The 20,659-nt window shown below is 41.7% G+C and overlaps 1 protein-coding gene across 1 annotated transcript; it reads left to right on the top strand.

Annotated features, from left to right (window-relative positions):
• The first annotated feature begins 1,114 nt into the window (after positions 1 to 1,114).
• mmp15a (matrix metallopeptidase 15a) lies at positions 1,115 to 18,757 on the top strand. The gene is made up of 10 exons (XM_074631923.1): positions 1,115 to 2,010; positions 3,780 to 3,928; positions 5,177 to 5,299; positions 5,390 to 5,712; positions 6,244 to 6,405; positions 10,475 to 10,893; positions 11,151 to 11,289; positions 13,839 to 13,989; positions 14,186 to 14,301; positions 16,061 to 18,757. The coding sequence occupies exons 1-10, from the start codon at positions 1,876 to 1,878 to the stop codon at positions 16,537 to 16,539; spliced, it is 2,196 nt and encodes a 731-aa protein (XP_074488024.1). The 5' UTR covers positions 1,115 to 1,875; the 3' UTR covers positions 16,540 to 18,757.
• The last annotated feature ends 1,902 nt before the right edge of the window (positions 18,758 to 20,659 follow it).

The raw sequence follows: 20,659 nt of genomic DNA on the forward strand, positions 1-20,659 counted from the left end.
AAATATTAGGTAATACACGTTGGGCGTCCCGGTAGCTCACCTGGTAGAGGGCATGTCATCCCTTTTCTCTCCCCCTTTCAAAGACGATCACTGTCTCTCTTGAATAAAGGCAACAAAAAGCCCAAAAAATAACATTAAAAAAAATTAGGTAATACACAGCACCTCCAAATTAATAATATACTGCAGCACAGATATCAATGTAGCCTATACAGCAGCATCCCCAATTCATTACACAGCACCCCAAGTAAGGTTTCAAGGGCAGGTCAAATGTACAGAACAACGTGTCATGAAAAGCACAGGTTTAACTAACACTAATAAAGACTGCAAGCAATTTGCTCTTCCAGTACCCTGGTACTGTGCATGCTGGCTGACTTAATTCAACTGAGCCATTATCTGCTATGACAAGTCAATATGTCGGATCTGTTGTGTTTTTTTGTTTTTTTTTAAAAACTAGTTGACTTAAACATTTTACCTTACTGCGACCCGACCCCAGATAAGCGGTTGAAGATGGATGGATGGATGGAGATGGATGGTATTATATATATATTTTACTCATTTATTTTCTTTTTGTTTGTTTTTGTTCCCCCTATGCTCTACACATAAAAGGAACGATAACTGTATGTGTGTAGATATGTGTGCATGTGTACAGTATATGTGTTTAAGAGTAGATATATGTCATATATGATCATCTAGCCTCATTCAATGTCAAACACACACCCATTATCCACAACACACACACACATTCTTCAACCTGCTTTTATCCCTTGTGTTGTTTTGTTTTGTTTTTGTACTTTATTTGTCTTTCTCTGTATAATATATTTTGGTCTTTTTTATATATGTCCCTGCACATGTCTTCACTTGTTTTGTAATCACTTAATAACACAATAAAAAGAAAAATAGCACCATTTAATTGAGGATGCTGAATCAAATAAAATGCCTTCACACATTAAAATATTATAATATTACATATGTGTCTCATGAAGACCAGCAGCTCATATTTGACTGTAGTTTCCTGTAAGAACAGCAGATGGCGCACTGACGCTCTGATGTGGGAATGGTGGGTGTTGGGGGGAGGATGAGGAGGATGAGGAGGAGGAAGGAGGGCCCTCTTTTCTTCTTCAGTTGAAATCACTACTATTATATTTTATCAGACAGATACCACACAGCTGTTTGATGGCGGTCTAACACATATTTACGAAACGCGTTCATGCTCCGAGTTAAAAGTCGAAGAGGTACGTTGGTACAAAAACAGTGCAGAGGGGATATTTGAGCCTTGTTGCACTTCTGAGTTGTTGTTTTTGTCATGTGCAACATTTCGCAGCAAGTTCAAGAAACTTAACTTGGAGAGGCACTTTTTCGTTCGCTAAATGCTGAGTGCCGTGTCGGCATAAAGTGGAGGGAGACTTGTTGCAGGACTTGTTGCAGCTCCCTGCTGCTGCTGCTGCTGCTGCTCAGCCATTGTGGACGTCGGAAAGGGGGCAAGGTCTAGTTTGTATGCCCGCCGGCTACAGGGCTAGCTGTATGCATGAAAGGAGCTGCTGTGTATGAGCACTTTGGATGAGCCATGAGTCTGCTGCTGGCCCGGGAGGACAAATCGGACTGCCTGCCACCGGGAATGGATTAGTCTCATCTTGATTCTTGTTTTTCCGAGGGTTTGTAAAGGCACCTTTATTTGCGCAACACTTTGTAGCATTTTCTGACGTTCTAAACTCCAATAATGAGCAGATAGCTCATCACTTGTTGCGGAGGTTTGTGATTAAATGTGAGAGGAGGGAGAGAAGAGAAGAAGTCCTACGGCACTTTGTCCTGTATTCCTGCCTCTGCTGGAGGTGGAAGTTGTTTGGCTGATCTTCATCGCTCCACGGGCAGCACATCATGAAGAAGAAGATGGCACCCAAACAACCTTGGACTCAGATCATTATCACATTATGGTCCTTACTGTGCCTGATCCTGTGCAGCACAGCAGCAGCAGCAGATGTTGTCCCGGAGGAAGAAGGCATCAGTGCTGAGGTACAGTAATGTCTGTGGGTCAGGGTACTCACCACTTTTCAATTTGTTTTGGTAGTAGTGAATAGTTTATGAATTTATCATAATATTTCTATAAAATTGTCTGAGGTAAACCTGTATGCAATTTATTGTAGATTTATAGCTCTTCATAAGCAGGTTATAATAAGTTCAGATCTTCATGTGTGTTTTGGTCAAAGCATCAGGTGGGTTGGGATGTAATTTGACCTTTTGACCTTTTTCCAAAAAACAACACAGTACATGTGGTACACACATGGAAAGAGGGCAAAATGATCTATCTATCTATCTATCTATCTATCTATCATTAGTGATAGGAGTGAGATTGTATTACAACATTGTAAAAGTCATCTGTATGGTTGAAAAATAATTCAATATTTTTGTTTATTGCCTTCATTATTGCTTTTAGCATTTATAAGCATAATGTAAATAATGGATAAACTGTTTTTAACACACTATAACATAGTTGTGAGCAGATGTAAGGACATTTTAAGTGTTTATTGATGTATTCAGCACTTTTAACTTCTCGTATGACGCTTCCATAGCTGGGGTATGAACAGATAATGAATGATCAACAACATAATGTAATACAGGTGTATATCAAATATGTCTTTATAGTTTATATCAGTATGAATACTTGCTCTTCTTCACTCCTGCGACAACTCAATATATTTTATTTGCTTATGAAGATTGAGATTTGGAAGAAGTCTAGTGAGTTGACCTTGAGTTAGTGATGTCTTCATTAGACCATTTTAAACTGCCCTGTGAATATGTGTACATAGTGTATAAAGAGTTAATTAATGCTCTATATAACGCACTGATTTTATTAGATACTGTGCTATCAATCATTCACTAACTGTTTATACACCAGTTACAGATGGATGGAAGTTATCATTTTTGCCAAATGCAATACCCTGATAATAAATGATTCCGAGCAAATTGTCATTAAAATGTAAGAAAATAAGTTACGTTTTTTCATTGCCGTGAACAGGTTGAATTGCCGTGTCATTTTTCTAATATTACATTGGTTGAGACTTGTCATGCTATGCAGACATGTCTAAGTGTGTGCAACGCATGATGAGTCTGTGAGTTGCATGTGTGTGTTTTGCCTGTGGCCAGTGTTCATCCTGTACATGCATGAGAGTATGAGTCTTATGATCCAGCTGTGTGAGAGGGCTTGCTGTGTTGTTTTTGAGCTCTGCTGCTGAGGCTTCTCAAAGGGCAGAACTCCAAACCCCCCCCCCCCCCCAGGAGCATCCGATTCATCCTGTTTGCCCGGCTACGTGGCTCAACACGCTCAACTTCACTGTCAGCAAACATGAAACAAAGAGGGGAGATTCAGCACCACACTGTCAGCCCTTTAACATCACTTGAAGTTGGCTCTACACATGCAGCGTTTTCTGTTTATCTTGTGTACTACGGTAGTGACATACAGATTAATTATTGTCCTTTTAGTTTTCCTGTTTCCAGTTCTTCCTCTCCTCTCCTCTCCTCTCCTCTCCGCATCTTGGCTGTCAGTGAGGAGAAGGAGCAGGAATGAGAGAGCAGGAATGTCGTAATGTTAATGGAAGCCATCTGGTTTCTATCTCTGCTTTCTCTTTTAACTCCTCAGATGCTCTGTCCAGTCATTAGACAGTGGATTAAGCATAACAGTTGTAGCTGTCATGCACATATATTTACACCATGCATCACACACAAAAACATAACTTTTCCCAAGCTAGACTACGCAAAACTGACTTCTAGCTTTCTCCTCACAGGCATGGCTTCGTAAGTTCGGCTACCTGTCTCAGGCGAGCAGTCAGATGTCCACCATGCAGTCGGCTCAGATTCTGTCCAAAGCCATCAGCGACATGCAGCGCTTCTACGGCCTGGAGGTGACTGGAGAGATGGACCCCGCTACTGTTGTGTAAGCTCTATATTGTTCTGAAAGCAGTGGTTTTTATTCTGCAGGATTTTGGTCTCAAAGACACGCAACATTACTTAACATTTGTGTGCAGCGACCACAAACTGAATCCAGGGATCTTGATGTTTTGTAGGAATTCATTTTACATTTATTTTCATTTTTTTTTTTTCTTTAAATGAAGTTTCTTATGTTTTTATTCATTCTATTGTATAGTTGGAATGGTAGATGGCCACAAATTTCAGTTTGTCATCTCAGAATTGTGGGCAACAAACCTCAACTCAGCAACCAAGCATCCTGAAGCAATTTGTTTCAGAGCACTGGCTTTTCCCCCATCACATAATAACATTGTCAGAATAATGTGTTCTTATTACCAGGGGCTGCTGAAACAGCGCCAGCTTGTAATAACTTTTTATGCCCATAAGGTTTGGATTATAGTTTGATTTTGCTTATATCGCATCCCGACTAATGAGGCTAGTCAGGCTATTGTGTCATATCCTCACATTCAACAGTGACCTTGGTTCAGACCTGTTTCATAGTGATAAACAGAAACACATTTCAGTATGAATCATGTTAAGATAAGAGGACATGATCCTTTATTAGTCCCACAGTTGGGAAATTTGCAACGTTATTGAATGTTAATACTACTTATATACCTTTAAACAGAGGGAGATTTTATTCAAATTGCATTTGGACACAACTTGACCGCATTTATGACCTACGTTTCAAGTAATTGATCTTAAAAGCTTTCAGAAAAGGAACAGTCGCAAGACATAGTGCTAATAAATCCATATATTTAAATTTACCAGTCTAAATCTGACTTTAAAAAAAAATAAAAATTATGGACTTATCGATGTGTGTCACATTGTATCAGAGTTTCCATTTGCCCCAAAGCTAACATGGGTGGAAGTGATGGGCACAATATGCTTGTTTTATTGGTGCAAATGGTCCCCATCTGTAGATATGTGCTTTTTAATGATACAGCACAATTTTGTAATTTCTAGAAAATAATTTTGCCGACCCCCTAACAGAGTGCAACGGACAAACTATATCAAACAATATAAAGATTGAGTTGATGGCCATGCGAAAATGATAATTATACTACCTGTACAAGCTGCATTTTGTCGAGCTGCAGTCACTTTTTGCAGCTAACAGATCGTAATATGGTGTGTGTGTGTGTGTGTGTGTGATCGTAATATGGTGTGTGTGTGTGTGTGTGTGTGTGTGTGTGTGTGTGTGTGTGTGTGTGTGTAGGGCCATGCGTCGGCCTCGCTGTGGCCTCCCAGACAGAAAAGCGGAGGATATGGTTGACAGCGCGAGGAAGAAGCGCTACGCTCTCACTGGACAGCAGTGGAGCAAAGACCACATCACTTACAGGTTCATAGCACTGAAATACAAAAATAAGATCAACAACAAAGCATAATGTTTAACATACCAACTCTAATATGCTTTTTCTTCTGGCTCCAGTATACTGAACCAGCACATCCCCTCCTCGCTGGGCGTGGAGCATACGTACGAGGCTATCCGCAAGGCCTTTGACACGTGGAGACGGGTCACGCCGCTCACCTTTGAGGAGTTACCTGCTGAAAACAACGTCAGCATCAACAGCAGCAAGGCAGAGCTCGCCGACATCCTGTTGTTGTTTGCCTCTGGTTTCCATGGGGATATGTCATTGTTTGATGGCGAGGGAGGGTCGCTGGCTCACGCCTACTACCCCGGACCAGGAATCGGTGGGGATACACACTTTGATGCTGATGAGCCTTGGACACTGGACAACCAAAACCCTAAAGGTTAGTGGGTTGATTCTTCTTTTTCTTGTGGGAATTGAACCTGTGACTTTCTGGTAACGGGATAATGTCTCTAACCATTAGCTGGTTATCTGTGGTCTTGTCTCTCCTGGCATGAAAGAATTTGAGGTCTTCATTAGCTTGCTGTGATGCCATCCTAATAAAGTCTAACCAGCTGATTAGCTTGTTAGAATAATTTATTATCTTAATTTAATCGAAATGTTTTCTTCAGCTTGGGATAGGTACCATCTTTATAGGGTTGCAAAATGGGGGAATAACTCATATCGTGTGTTTCAGAAACGTTCCAAGCTGTACAGCGTCATGGATTAATGAGACATGATGCCTCTTTGATTCATTTATGATATTTATATTCTATTTAATCTAGTAAGTAGCAATAGCTGGCGTTGTGTGACCACTTGTAATGGGACTACTTTTTCAAAAGTAGCAGCCACTGATTTGTTGTTGTCATTTTCACACACATATGTTTGACAACTATACACACTATGTTCATACTATATGTGTGTGTCCCTGCAGGTATAGACCTCTTCCTGGTTGCGGTCCATGAACTCGGTCATGCTTTGGGTCTGGAGCACTCAGATAACCCCAGCGCCATAATGGCTCCTTTCTACCAGTGGATTCACACACACAACTTCACGCTACATGAGGACGACATCCAAGGAATACAGTACATATACGGTAAGAAGTACACACTGTACTGATACACTATATTTATATGTAACTATCTAACTATAAAGTAAGGAATCTGTCTGTCTGTGTGTCATTCGCATATCTCGAGAACCGCTCATCCGATTAACTTCACACTTGGCGGGTGTATTGCTGGGGACCCAAGGGAGTGCAGTGTCCAATGTGGTGCAATTTGGCCAGACGGTGGCGCTATAGCAAATGCACTTTACGTTTTGGCCTGTAACTTTTGAAGTCTCAGAAACAACTCTGGATTATTTGGGTCCATGCTGAATCGATCTATATAAACCATGCCCATTTGCGTCTGGACTGATTAAATTGTGTCAAAATCAGATTTTTTACTACTCCTTACTAAAGATTTTGAGCAATCATCACCAAATTTGGTACAGAACATCTGTGGTCCAAGTAGCTTTTTGCATTGTTGATGTTTCCATACAGTTTTGCTATAGCTGGCCCTCAAATTTAGCTTAAATGCCGTGGGCAGATTCTGTCTCTCTGTGTACAGTATGCATGTATGACTGCCCTTCGCATATCTTAAGAACCGCTCAACCAATCAACTTCACACTTGGCTGGTTTACAAGCAGCCATACCGCGGTTCTCGACAACACTGCAAGCAGAACTGCTGGGTGCCGAGTAATCGGCCCGTTCCGGACGGGCATGTGCTGTGAACGGGCCCTGCAATAGTTATTTAAAACCACCACCAACAGAATTTGGACTTAATAACTTGAGACCCAGTGAGACCTTTCATGGTAGTATTCTACATCAGCTATTGCATTATGTGAATGACATGATACTGAATGATGTGCTAACCCAGATGTTTACAGCTGTGTAGTGAAGTAAATCTGTTGTTCTTTACAGTATATTAGGTCAAGGTCCTTGTCCATTTCCCTTTCTCCACACAGATGATATTACAGCTGAGTGATGTCCATAACTCAGCTTTGTCTAGAATGATTAAAATCTAAAATGGATCCACAACTAAAACCGTTTCATCTTTTCCAACATAACTGGATTATTTTATCATGTTCCAGCCCTGCGAGGACGCACACACACACACACAAAAAAAACGTGAACTCCCATGTTTTGGGTGTTTTGGCCTCAGACTGCTTTGACTCTAAAATCACTGTGAGTTTGAAGCGCAGAATGGCAACTGCAATTCGAGGTTATATCACACTCGTATCACATCTGGACACTCGTCAAAGGAAGACAAGATTGCCTTGTAAAGAAGCTTTGTGCGCACACACACACACACACCAGTGAAACCTCGCTCAAAACAGCATATCATGCATGCCATTATGATGAGCTCATGCTTTCCCTGCGTGAATGGATGGCTCTGTTAATTGACAGATGACATCTTTGTGTTTGTGCGTGTGCGTGCGAGCGCATGGGTGCGTGTGCCTGCGTTTGTGTGTGCGTGCATGTTGGCTAGAGAAAGGGCTCATGTGTGTATTAGAGTGTGCTGTATGTGTGTGTTTCTGCTGTGGCCCTGTCATAAGAGCTGTAATTAGAGGCCAAAACACTCATTTGTGTCTTAAACTGCAAATTCATTATAGACATTGTTTATACTGAATGACTGATTTATGATTTATTTTTCTTTAGACAAAAACATGCTTCTTTTTTATGCGTTTGTTTACTGTCCATCGTTTTGTCCTGGTCACATCTCTGGTATCACATACCTGATAAAAAATTCAGTTTTGTAATGTTGTACATGGTTTTAGTTTGCCCAGTAAACCCCCAATCTTTCCATCCCTACGCAATGCTGTCCTGTTGATAGGCGTACACTAGACGTCTGCACCAGAGTAAACTAGAGTTTTGGCAAACTACATGTTCCTGCTGTAAATACTGTGAGGTAAATGTTTTGACCGAAATTACACAGTAGTTCCCTTTATCAAACAGTCATAAAAGACTGTGCTGGAGGAAAGCTCTGATTGGATGAAAGAGGAGATCTGAAGGGTTCTAAATAGAGACTAACGCAGCATAAACTTTGTTGGTAGGAATAACATTTAGGTTCCTTTGTAGAGGTTTTTATACATGAGGGCGGTAGCTTTGCAGCTTCTCATATGTGGACTTATCCCTTAACTCTTTAGGTGAGAGACATAAAGTCCTAACAGTAAAAGGTAGTCAGTTAAATACAAACTAACTTGTGAAATACTATATAAGTAATTCTAAGTGTTAAAATATTTGATATTTAAATACACCAATACAATATTGCTATAAATCTGTGTTGATGTGTAGCATGAAGCATCTAACAAAATGGGAAGATTCTAAATGATATAAAGATATAGTAAAACCAAAACTCTTATTCTCTTATTTATTTTAAATTGATTTATAAGTTTACTTTAAAGCTGTGCTAATCATTATTCTTTTTTATTAACAATGGATCACATTAACTGCAGTTTCCCTCAGCTCTACACAGCATTTTTTGCTTCTTTCAGCACCTTATTTTGATTTTATGGTCCGCAGCTTTACTGTTTTGGTTCACTCTCATCAGTCTCTTTTTTTTGGCCGTAGCAGGCAGCTGTTTTCAGGTTTAACAAGCTTTAACAACCCACTTTACACTACCAGCACAGCACCAAATAGCAGACAAGACAATTGAGAGTATCCTGACGTACTGCTGTATGGTCTGGTACTCGCTGCAGACAGGAAGGACCTGCATCAGATAGTTAAAACGACTCAGTGGATCTTTGGCTCCCCACTCCCAAACCTGAGAGACATCCACTCGTGCCGTCTCTACAGACGGGCCTCTGACATCATGAGAGACTCCTCACACCCTGGACACCCCCTATTTAGCACCGTCCCCTCAGGCAGGCTCAAAACCATACGTACACGGACCAACAGGCTGAGAAACTGCTTTTTCCGTGGCAGCAGCTGTGGACAGGGTGCTGAACCCATAACCCCCCCTCTCCAAAACAACTACTGTAGCACTTAGGTCCCAAGTGCAATACCTAACTGCTGCTGCTAATGCAATAAGTGCAAAATGTCACATCCATGTATGTTTTTTCTTTTTTAAATCATTTGTATATGCTGCTAAGTGGAGTGGGTTGCTGCCAAACCGAATTCCATCATGTTTAACATGCACTTACAATGAAGCATCTTATCTTATCAAATCTTAAGACAAAGTTTGCAACTAGCTGGTGAACATAGTGGAGCATTTAGCAGCTAAAGAGACGGATATTTCCCTCTGGAGTTGGTGGAGACCAAAACCGAGCTAAAAGCCGTAACATCAACAGAACTGCCTGCCAATGTACAGGGGCGTTCATTTTGAAAAGGTGCTGGTGCACTTCGTAGACACTATTACAGCTGGTAACAGACGTTTTTTGTCCTGTGATGAAAATAGCCGACTAATAGACCTTTCATCGGCTAGTGAGCTTTCCAAGGCTCTTGAATATAGTATACTGTATATGAATGAGTCCATTATGTAATAAAGGAAAATAAGAATCAAATGAGAGATTTGAGAAAGTACAACTGATTGCATAAATTGAAAAGTGACCATAAGAAGTCATTTGAAGTCATATTGCCTCTAATGCTGCTTTAAGACACTGGAAAACAGACTTGTTTACCTTTCACTGTCTGCAGGCTATATTGCAGGTTAAAATGCTGCAGATGCTGGATTTCTCCACACACTGATAGCTGAGTCACTGGCCAGCATCAGCCCTCATATATTCCTAGCAGTATTTTTGGCTCAGTGTAACTCAATACGTCTTCAAGCCCATCAGCTGTCCCTACATATTACATAACCGGCTGTATCTGTGTTTTCTTCTCTTAGCAACCAGCAGGGTTGATTTTTCCAACGAGCAGCAGCACAGTCACAGTCAATCAAGTGAGCTTATAGCCGCGGCACATAATGGAAAATTAGGTTTTCTTTGTGTGATGGAGGACATTGAGAGGGAAAAGGAGGGGAGAATAAAAGAAATGATTGCGGTCTGATGCCACACAGACATGCTGGGGGGATTTAAGTTGTTTTTGCATTTTAGGTGTAAATATGAGAGGGAAATACAAACCATTTTAACTGTGGGAGTTCCTCTTTCTTGTTCTAAGCCCGAGCTCTCCATCTTTTCCTCCTCAGGTCCCCCTCTCCCCAGTGATGCTCCACCGACTTCTCCTCCCGACCGTGACAACAAACCCAACGATGACTCCCCCACCTCCCCTTCTCCCCCCGAAAATGAACCCACCACCACTTCTCCCACCGACCCCCCACCCGGATCACCCGACGGCAGCCCACACCCCCCGGCCCGGCCGGAGCCGAGCCCCAGCCCTACTTCACCTCCTGTCCTTCCCACCTCCACCTCCACCCCCACCAAGTCCCAGCCTGAGCCGGAACCCGTCACCCCGCACGTTAGAAAAGACGTCCCCCCTCCTCCACCTCCTCCTCGGCCCCCGGCTCCTCCCCGACCTCCCAAGCGGCCGGACAACCAGGCCCCCGATATCTGTGACGGGGACTTTGACACGGTGACCATGCTGAGGGGGGAGATGTTTGTGTTCAAGGTGAGAAGTTAAGAGTTATTGATCATATTTGTGCAGACGCAGTGTTTAATTCAAGGGCTTGTTTTGAATTGGACAGCTATAAACTTGTCAATAGCGTTTTTAACACCCCTGATCTACGTGAAACGACATTTAGAAATCTATGAACTAACACAACCCTGCTTAGAGTCAAAACAACATTCAAGTCATGCAAGAGGAAGTGAACAATAAATCATTTTGATGAAAGATAACAAGATTAACATCATTATTTGCTTCTACAGGGTCGCTGGTTCTGGCGTGTGCGGAGGAACCGGGTCCTGGATAACTACCCCATGCCGATATCTGTCTTCTGGATCGGCCTGCCTAGCGACATCGACGCAGCCTACGAGCGCCACGACGGCAAATTTGTCTTCTTTAAAGGTATGCCAAAGCTGTTTATTACCGATAAAATCTGTCACTGTGCAAACACGGCGTCCACATGCTGAGCAGACGGCGCAACGTGTTATGTCAAAGCTTCCTTGGAAATCCACACTGAGTCTTTTTTTATGTTTTATTAATGTCTCTCAGCTACTTTTCCCCAAAAGCAAAGCTGAAGCCAGCGTGGAGCTGTTTAAGAGTGTGTTGTATAAACAGAAAATGGGGAGTGAAACACAATTCTGAGCTTTGATTTGAACCGGTCAGACTGAAAGGAAATAGCGCAAACTCAGCATTTTTTTCCTCCACACAATGTGACTTACGAGGATATGGTAATAATTCAACACAGCTATAACTCTCAGTATCTGGCACACACACACACACACACAGAAATATAACGAAAATAAATGATTTACTGTTTAAACATTGTGACAATATGGCTGCAGATGGAGATTACCGAGAGTACGGAGTCTGTGTGTGTCTTTGCACGTGTTTGTAACTCCATCACAGAGTTCATGTGTGTATTGTAGTGTGTGTTGCTGAGTTCATCGGGTGTCTTGAGTGAAGCCTGAGCAGCGTGGCGGCTGTTGCAGGCCCAGTACGACTCACTCACCCCAGCTGAGCCCCAAAAAGGCCTCATGAGAGAGGCGGAGGATTGCATCAGCCTTCTCTGCTCCAGATGTTAACAGCTGCAGCGCTTTCACTTTTACAATCAGGCAGTATGGTGATTTGTCATGCATTTTCAGGATTTTCTGAGCTTTTGATCACAGATTATTTTTTAACCCTTAGAGACCCATATCGCTTTTGTCTTTTTTAGTGGGGTCTTTAGGGGGAGATAGCAGGTCAGCAGTAGATGTCACATAGAAGTGGTGTACATCATCTGAAAGCTGGGAACCTGCAGATTAACTTGAGATGAAGCTCAGCACTGTGTGTCAAGTTTTTTCTACTCATAAATCAGAAATAAACATGAATGAATCAATTAATTCTTTAAGATAAATTGTGTATATAAGAGCTAAGAACATCATGATGGAAGTATGTGATGACCATTACCATGCTCTATTATGTCTCATAATTTGTTGTAGCATTTTTTGTGTTGATACCATTTGTTACACAGATTTGGTGCTAAATTTAACCATATTTTACCACTTGAGACTTGATAAAAATGATCAATAATCCCTCCAAAATACCACATTAAGACACCAAGACTTTGAGGAACACCACAGAAAAAGCCATGCTGTGATTTGGTATCAAAAACTCTTGACATTTGGAAATTTCTGCAAGAATTGCATTTCTAGGTGATTGGATGGCGAGCACTTCTGTTCTTGAAACTGCTCAGAAACTCCCTTATTGTCCTTATTGACCTGACTTCACTTACACTCATTAACATTCATGGACGATTCCTGTAAATATTATTTCTGTATTTTGTTGTCATTATTCCTTCCGCACAAGTTGGTTTTGAGGAACACATTTTTGCGTCTTCTCCAAAGACTATTGGATAGTAAATAGGCATCACAACCTCCAGAAATGTTGCCCATGTGAATCCAAAATGATTAAAACAGCATTTCAAAATAAGTGTGCACTAATTAGTAGAAGCCCCTGTGCACAAACATAGCTATTATAGTTCAGTACAGTATGTTGCAATTCAGCAGTGCCCTGGCAGTGGAGGTGGAAAGTGGCTGAGAAGTCTGTCCAAAGGTTAGGGTTAGAGAAGAAATTGGCTCCCGCATGAGGAAATCTTGGAAAATAAGAGTTATGCCAACCATTTCTACCTTGCCTGTCCTTTCTATTTTTCTTCTGGAGTGAGTAAACCCCACGACATATGACACATGTTCTGGCCATCGCTTTCGCTCCATATGCCATTGCTTTTTCTCCCTGCTTTTTCTTCTCTCCCTCATTAACCTCCTCTCATATTCCCCCTCTCTTAGCCAGGTAACAAACATTTTAACTAAGGCTGTCAGTCGTTTAACATATTTAATCGCGATTAATCACATGATTCTCTATAGTTCATTAACTAATTGCAAATTAATAGCATTAATACATTTTTTATCTGTTCAAAATATACCTGAAAGGGAGATTTGTCAAGTATTTAATACTCTTATCAACATGGGAGTGGGCAAATATGCTTGCTTTATGCAAATGTGTGTGCTGACTTGACTATGACTTGCCCAAAACTGCATGGTATCATCATAAAGTGGGCATGTCTGTAAAGGGGAGACTCGTGGGTACCCAGAGAACACATTTTCATTCACATAACTTGATGTCAGAGGTCAAGGGACCCCTTTGAAAATGGCCAAGCCAGTTTTTCCTCGCCAAGATTTAACGTAAATTTGGAGCGTTATTTAGCCTCCTTCCCGACACGCTAGTAAGACATGGTTAGTACCAATGGATCCATTAAGCTTTCTAGCTTTAAAACTGAGCCCACAACAACCTAAAAATCGCAAGTTGCGTTAATGCATTAAAGAAATTAGTGGCGTTAAAACTAATTTGCGTTAACGCGTTATTATCGCGTTAACTATGACAGCCCTAATTACAGCTCTACCCTCTTGCCCCTGCAGATGATCGATACTGGGTGTTCAGGGAGGCTGACGTGGTGCCAGGATACCCACAGCCCTTACATGAGTACGGACAAGGAGTTCCCGCACACAAGATTGACACAGCAATCTGGTGGGAGCCCAATGGATACACATACTTCTTCAGTGGAGACAGGTACAGTATATCACAGAAACACACAGATACATGCAACACGAGTTTAACACATTTAAAAAAAAATAATATGACGAATTAAGACATTAAGCAGAAGAAATCTTTTTGTGACCATTATGACTTTTTATTACAGTCCTATCTAAACAGGGCTTTGTATGAATCTCTATATGTCTTATTACATCTTATTGTCTGTGTGCAGATACTGGCGATACAATGAGGAGACACGGACTACAGACCGCGACTTCCCCAAGCCAATCAACAGATGGGGAAGGATCCCCAATTCACCCAAAGGAGCCTTCCTCAGCGATGACGGAGGTACATAATAACTTTCAATCAAGCAAACACAGCTGTCATTTTATGAGAATTACAACAGACACCCAAAAGCTGTACATACAGTGTTGAAAGCAGGGTAATAGCATGAGTGAGGAGGGAGAGAAAGAATGAAAGGTTAGAGGGGTGAAATTGGGTGTGTATGGGACAGAGAAGGAAAAAATTACATTTGAGACTGGTTAGGCTGGAGCAAGCAGAGCAGAGAGAAGGGTGAGGGGATGAGAGAGAGAGAGAGAGAGAGAAGGGAGGAATGAGGGCTCTGGTTTGAGGGTTGGCCCGGCCTTCCTTTGGAAATTAGATTTGTCGCATAGCTGCTCTAAATGCATTCTGTAACAGTAAGATCTCATCTCCACCCAAACTGATCCAATGTCTCTGCTCAAGCCTGGTTTTCACTACAGAGCTACATTTACACCCAGAAATGTACCCGAAGAAGACCAAGAAGAGTTTATTTTCGCATCTCATTGCCAAATAAATCTTAGTGCATGCACGCAACACATCTAATTGGTTTATTGCTTTCTTGCAGTTTCATCATTTTAACACATTTTATGTACAGTCTGGCATTGTTCTTATGTGAATCAGCCCTGGCCCTGCAAAAGTCCACTAGGTGCAAAATGTGGGAATGCTGGGGAAAGTGCAAACACTAAACCGGTCCCCAAAGAAACATTCCTGAATCCTGAGTCTGCTTTATGGCTTCGCACCGGCGACAACTGTGGCCTTAGGCATTATGTTTTCAGGTTGTCCATCCATCCGACCCATTCTCATGAATGCGATATCTCATTCTTCAAATTTGGCACAAACTTCCACTGAACTGATTAGATTTGTTGGTCAAAGGTCAACATCACTGTCTTACTAACTATGACAATTTCACACAAATGTCTAACTAATTGTAGTTTGCACAAAAATGGAGATAACTTGTCAAGACCAATGGTAAAGTAAATGAGACACTCTTTGCTGTGTTTAGGCCATAGACTGTTTATAAAGATGGACGACACGTCTCCACTTCCTCCCACTGTACAGAAGTGAAGCCAAAATATCCCAGATACCGGAGCTGCCGTCTTGAAATTATGACGTAATTTGGAGCCAGAGTCTGCGTAGTAGTGATCGGGCGGTGGAGCCGCGGTATGACGAGCGCAGCCGCAACTTGTCAGCGAGTCATGATGTCTCACCCCCTTCTTATAGCATTAAAATTACTAATTAAAACCAAACTTATCAGATAAGAACTACCTAAATTGACAGAAACCATCTTCGGGCTTTATGACCTATACCGCAGCCAGCCACCAGGGGGCGATAAAGATGTTTTGGCTTCACTTTTGGGGAGCTGTCATGTCGTCCATCTTTATATACAGTCTATGGTTTAGGCATTTAGCCTAATATTACTTCTCCAAAAGCTTTGAAGGGATAGTTCGACATCCCGAAAAGTACACTTTTTCACTTTCTTGCCGAGAGTTAGATGAGGATATTGATATTACTCTCAAAGCTACACCCAGAAGATGCTCAGCTTAGCATATAGACTGGAAACAGGGGGAAACATCTAGCCTGGCTCTGTCTAAAGGTGTCATCTAAATATCAGCAAGAAAGTGAATAAGCGCATGTTTATAAAGCATTTCACCCCGGCATCTACCTGTTGACCTCCCCCTATTTGGTGTCAGAGGCTATAGACACCAAATATCAACAGTATATTCACATTATAAACATTGCACATGAGTTGGCTGACTTAAATCTCTTTTATTTTCCTCTCATGCAGCTTACACCTATTTCTACAAAGGCAGCAATTACTGGAGGTTTGACAACCGCAAGACAGAAGCAGAGAAAGGCTACCCTCGCTCCATCCTGAAGGATTTCATGGGCTGTGCGGGAGCCACCCACCCTCAGCCCGATACAGACACCGAGCAGGAACCAAAAGACAAACCAGTCAACCCTTCAGACCGAGGCAAAGACGAGCACAAAGAGCCGGACGGGGGCCGAGACAAAGACACAAACCCAGATGAAGACCCATCCTCTCAGCCCGACAGCACAGAGGAGGAGGAGGACAAAGACCTGAACGTGGTCGTGATGGTGGCCGACAACGATTCAAAGGTCATGACCCTGATCATGGTGATCGTTCCTCTGGTCCTCATCCTGTGCATCCTCGTCCTAGTCTACGCCATCCTCAGGACTCTGCAGAACAAAGAGACGCCTAGGGCCTTGGTGCACTGCAAACGTTCGATGCAGGACTGGGTGTGAGGCACAGAATTAGAAGAGATAGAGCGGGTATTCACCATTTGTCTGGTACAGTCAAAATTTGGACTTATGGCGCCGTGGAAAGAGGCTCTAGCGCAGTAGGATGAGTCACCGTTTTTGGGCCCCATTCATTGCAAGAACTTTTATTGCTCATGTGAAATAATGCAAACGTGGTAAAGTCGGTGCCTGTGGAGCTGCAGTGTACGTTTCCCTCCACTGGCCTTGAAGTTTTTCTCCTGTGCCTCCCTTTGTGCCTTCCAAATGTCTGAAAAGTACCTCTATTTCTTAAAAAAAAAAAAAAAAAATCCCGTTTATTCCATCAAAGCATTAAAAAAAATGTGTCAGCCACTAAATGTGTACAGTCGAAGACACATGACACACTAGGGAATGTCCGTTTCTATCAGTTCTAATTGTACCGATGATTTATTTGTAGCATAAATGCAGACAAAGTCGATAATGCACATACATCAAACAGAAGCACACACACTGTACATACACAACACAACATGAGTGCTTATAGCTATGAAATCAACTACACAAATACATGCATTAACATGAACAAGTCTTCCATATGCTCGACTACGGTGCCTCAACCAACCTTTCTTTTGTTTAGAACAGATAATTTGCACTTTTGATTCTGTTTATTGTCGTCTTTGTTTTGCTGAGGTTGCTTCGCTGCAGATACGTGTGCGTGTTTATTAAACACACACACTAGCAGAAGAAAGCACGTCCTCCGACCGGCGCAGGAATGTCAAACAGCTGTGTGCGTCCATGACCGCCCCGTCTCCCACTGAGCCCATTATGTCTGCCCTCTTTCTCACACACACACACACACACATGCACCGATGTCACATGATCTCCAAAAAAATCCCGAACTGTGCTCATTTGTGCATGCATGTCCACTCATGTTCACACACACACACACACCAAGACATAGAGACCACTTACCCAAACAAAGGCACATAGAGTTTTTTGCACACAGACACAAGGGCTCCAGCCTCCCCTCCTCCCACCACAGCCACGATAACTGTTCAGGCAGCACCACTAAAAACACAATCCCAGCGGAGACATATTGATATACGCCTGGTGCCAGGGCTTGGATGAAATATAAAGGAGGGGGGGTTATTCACGCTTAACAAGAAGAATTGAAAAATGTTGTGGTATTTTACAAATTGTGTCCGTCTCAGCTCGACCTGTGAAGAGTAAAACCATAGCAGCAGTATCTGTCTTTCTGTATCTCTTGTTTTTTTCCTGCTCCATCCAGCAAAGTAGAGTTAATTAAGTGTACAAGGGAGAAGCCTGCAGGCTGGAGAGGAATGGGTCAGGGTCTGGTTTCCATTAAGCCCACATGCTGCTGATTTAGTAGTGTCAGGCATGAGGAGGGAAGGGGGGGGTGGGGTTGGGGAAAATGCAAAAAGAAGTATATAAAAAAAATAATAGCGGGGAGTGAGGAGAAAGGGGAAATGAGAGAGAATGGGAAAGAAAGAAAGAAAGAAAGCGGGGGAGGCACAGATTGAGGAGGGGAGAGGGAGGGCCCTGCCAGAATTTCCCTTGCCAGTTTTTTTAGAAAAGGAGGAGCGAGGGAAAGAGGGAGGAAGGATCTCGGGGAGGGGCAGCGCTGGCGTTGAGCCCCCTGACCTAGATCGGGATGCTAAAATCCACTCCTCCTTTTCAAGTCTTCTTGTTTTTGATCTGTTCGTTGTCATGAGCTGGAGATGACTTTCTCTGCGACCCCCTCCTTCCTTCCTCACTTTACCTTTGCTCCACTTTTCCTTTTGTTTGTATTGATGTATTCATTTTCTTCTCCAAAGTTAGCTCAAGAATTGAAAAGTGTCCATTTGAGTCTCCCACTATCTTTCTATATGTCTGTTTACTCTTGCTTGTCTCTGTGTAAAGCCATTATTCACACACTACAATCATCACCCTTCACTTGTGCCTTTACATTGTGCCTATACTTTGTTCATTGTGCCTTTTTCTGTGAATATTTGGGGGGCATTTATTTTCACTATAAATAGCATGAGGGAACATTTTTAAAAATGTTTTTTTTTACTCTACTTATCATTGTAGTTTTGTAAATTTTGTTTATGTTCAGGTTGTTTTTTTTGTAAGAATAGCAGTAGATTATGACGTTGATGCATGCAGGGCATGTTCTGTAAGGCCTGTGCACTCCTTTGTAGAGTACATTAAAGATTTCACAATAAAAGTTAACAGGTAAAAGCAACGCAAGTCTTCTTTGCTGCAGTTTTTTGGCTTCATGTTATTGGAACTATGATATATAATGTAAAGTTCAAGGAGTCAATACTACTTTTGTCCACAAGGGGACAACGTTGCCTCTAAAATGTCAAAATATACACACACAATGATGATAAACTAAAGTAAAAGCTCATACAAAACATGCATGTGTATGCATGCTCATACACAGATGCCGTGCTGGAAAGTATATTCCCAATATACCAATGTACAGACCACTGTACGTTGGTACAGTTTGGAGGTAATTGTACTTGTTGGGTGATTTCCATTTAATGCTACATAATACTTAAGTGTAAATCTTTTTTAATACAGTTCACATATTTCATAGAGAAATACTGTTCCTGATTTTACTACAATTAGGCTATTTACAGCTGGAGTTACTTGATACTTTGCAGATTAAGACTACTCAAAAACATATGATAAAATTATAAAATATGATGCATGTTTATAATTTACAATATCAAACTGTATATAATTAATTTAAATTGGCCACCTCAACAATAGTCATCTAATAGTACAAGTTCTCAAAGTGGCCCGATTTGCATAATGAGAATTTTGAACTTGGTGATTGTTCTTCTGTACTGTGTTTTTTATGCAGGACCTTTACTTGTAATGGAGTACTTTTACATTGTGGTATTACTTCTTTTCCTTAAGTACTGATCGGAGTGCTATTCCCACCAATAAACGTATGTAATGTATGTAAGAGAGTGTGAGTGATACCTTCCTGCTTGTCTTTATGTCAGAGGTAATCAGGATTAGCTTCCATCACAGATCATCCACTACAGTTTTACCTATGCAGCCGCTTTCTCTTTCACCTATTTCATCTATTCTCTCTGTTTTTATTCATTCATTTCATCTCTCTCCTTACATCGTTGTTCTTTCATTCCCTTCCACAATAAATTAAAAATGAACAACAAAAATAAATAGCGTGAACAGCTATGGTTTCCTGCAAAGTTTTCCCAGAATTAGAGACCGAGCTTCACTCTCGAGTCTTTGTCCGAACTGCCCCTGCCTGTCTTATCCAGATGTTCAATTAGGATTGAGGCCACTGTGGTGCTGCCATACCTATCCCAGCCATGGGCCAAGGGTCTGTGTCATCGACCTGCTCTGCTAGCTTATCCCCTGCTGAGCTGATAATGGGATCTACCCACTATCTCATCAGCACCATAAATTGTTCTGTAGTTCCCATTCCCAAACACAACAGCAGGCCTCACTGGATGCGGTGAGATCTACCCACCTGTCCGACTTGCTGAATGTTTTTTCACCTGTCAATGGCTTCATAATTACCTGTCTGTCTGTCTGTCTGTCTGTCAAACGTACATCTACATGTACAATATCTGGCAGAGCGAGTACAATTGTACTCCTACTGATTTCTGATGCTTACAGGTTGTTTGTTTTGATCCCCATAAACTTGTCCATCCCAACAGCTATTCTTTCATTGTTACAGTAGTCCTACTACCCATAACATTAAATGTGCCAGGTCCTGTTTACCTGTTGGTCAGTTAATGAGGGCAGTTCTGGATCCTTGTTAATCCCTCTCAAGCATCATGCCATTCCTCCCCCTCTCCTCTACCCATCTTTATCTTGATTTTTACAACAGTGAAATCCTGCTTTATTTACATTAATGCATCAATAGCCTAATAATAATCTACTGATATGATATACATGCATAGTATAGGATATGTATAAGTATATTTTCCTGATTATAATGACATACTTGAGTAACATTTTCAATGCCGGACTTTTAGTTGTAACAGAGTATTATTAGTGTGGTATTAGTACTTTTACTTGAGTTAAGGATCTGAATACGTCATCCATCACTGTATAGGGCCCCGTCCGAAGGGTCACAACACTTTTTCTAAAACTTTTCTCT

The sequence above is a fragment of the Sebastes fasciatus genome, chromosome 4 (assembly GCF_043250625.1).
Source record: "Sebastes fasciatus isolate fSebFas1 chromosome 4, fSebFas1.pri, whole genome shotgun sequence".
Lineage (NCBI taxonomy): Eukaryota > Metazoa > Chordata > Actinopteri > Perciformes > Sebastidae > Sebastes > Sebastes fasciatus.

Coding starts and splice junctions, on each gene's coding strand:
- mmp15a (XM_074631923.1), top strand. CDS start 1,876: ATGAAGAAGAAGATGGCACCCAAACAACCTTGGACTCAGATCATTATC. Junction 3,929..5,176: donor ATGGACCCCGCTACTGTTGT/GTAAGCTCTATA, acceptor GTGTGTGTGTAG/GGCCATGCGTCGGCCTCGCT. Junction 11,290..13,838: donor CAAATTTGTCTTCTTTAAAG/GTATGCCAAAGC, acceptor TTGCCCCTGCAG/ATGATCGATACTGGGTGTTC.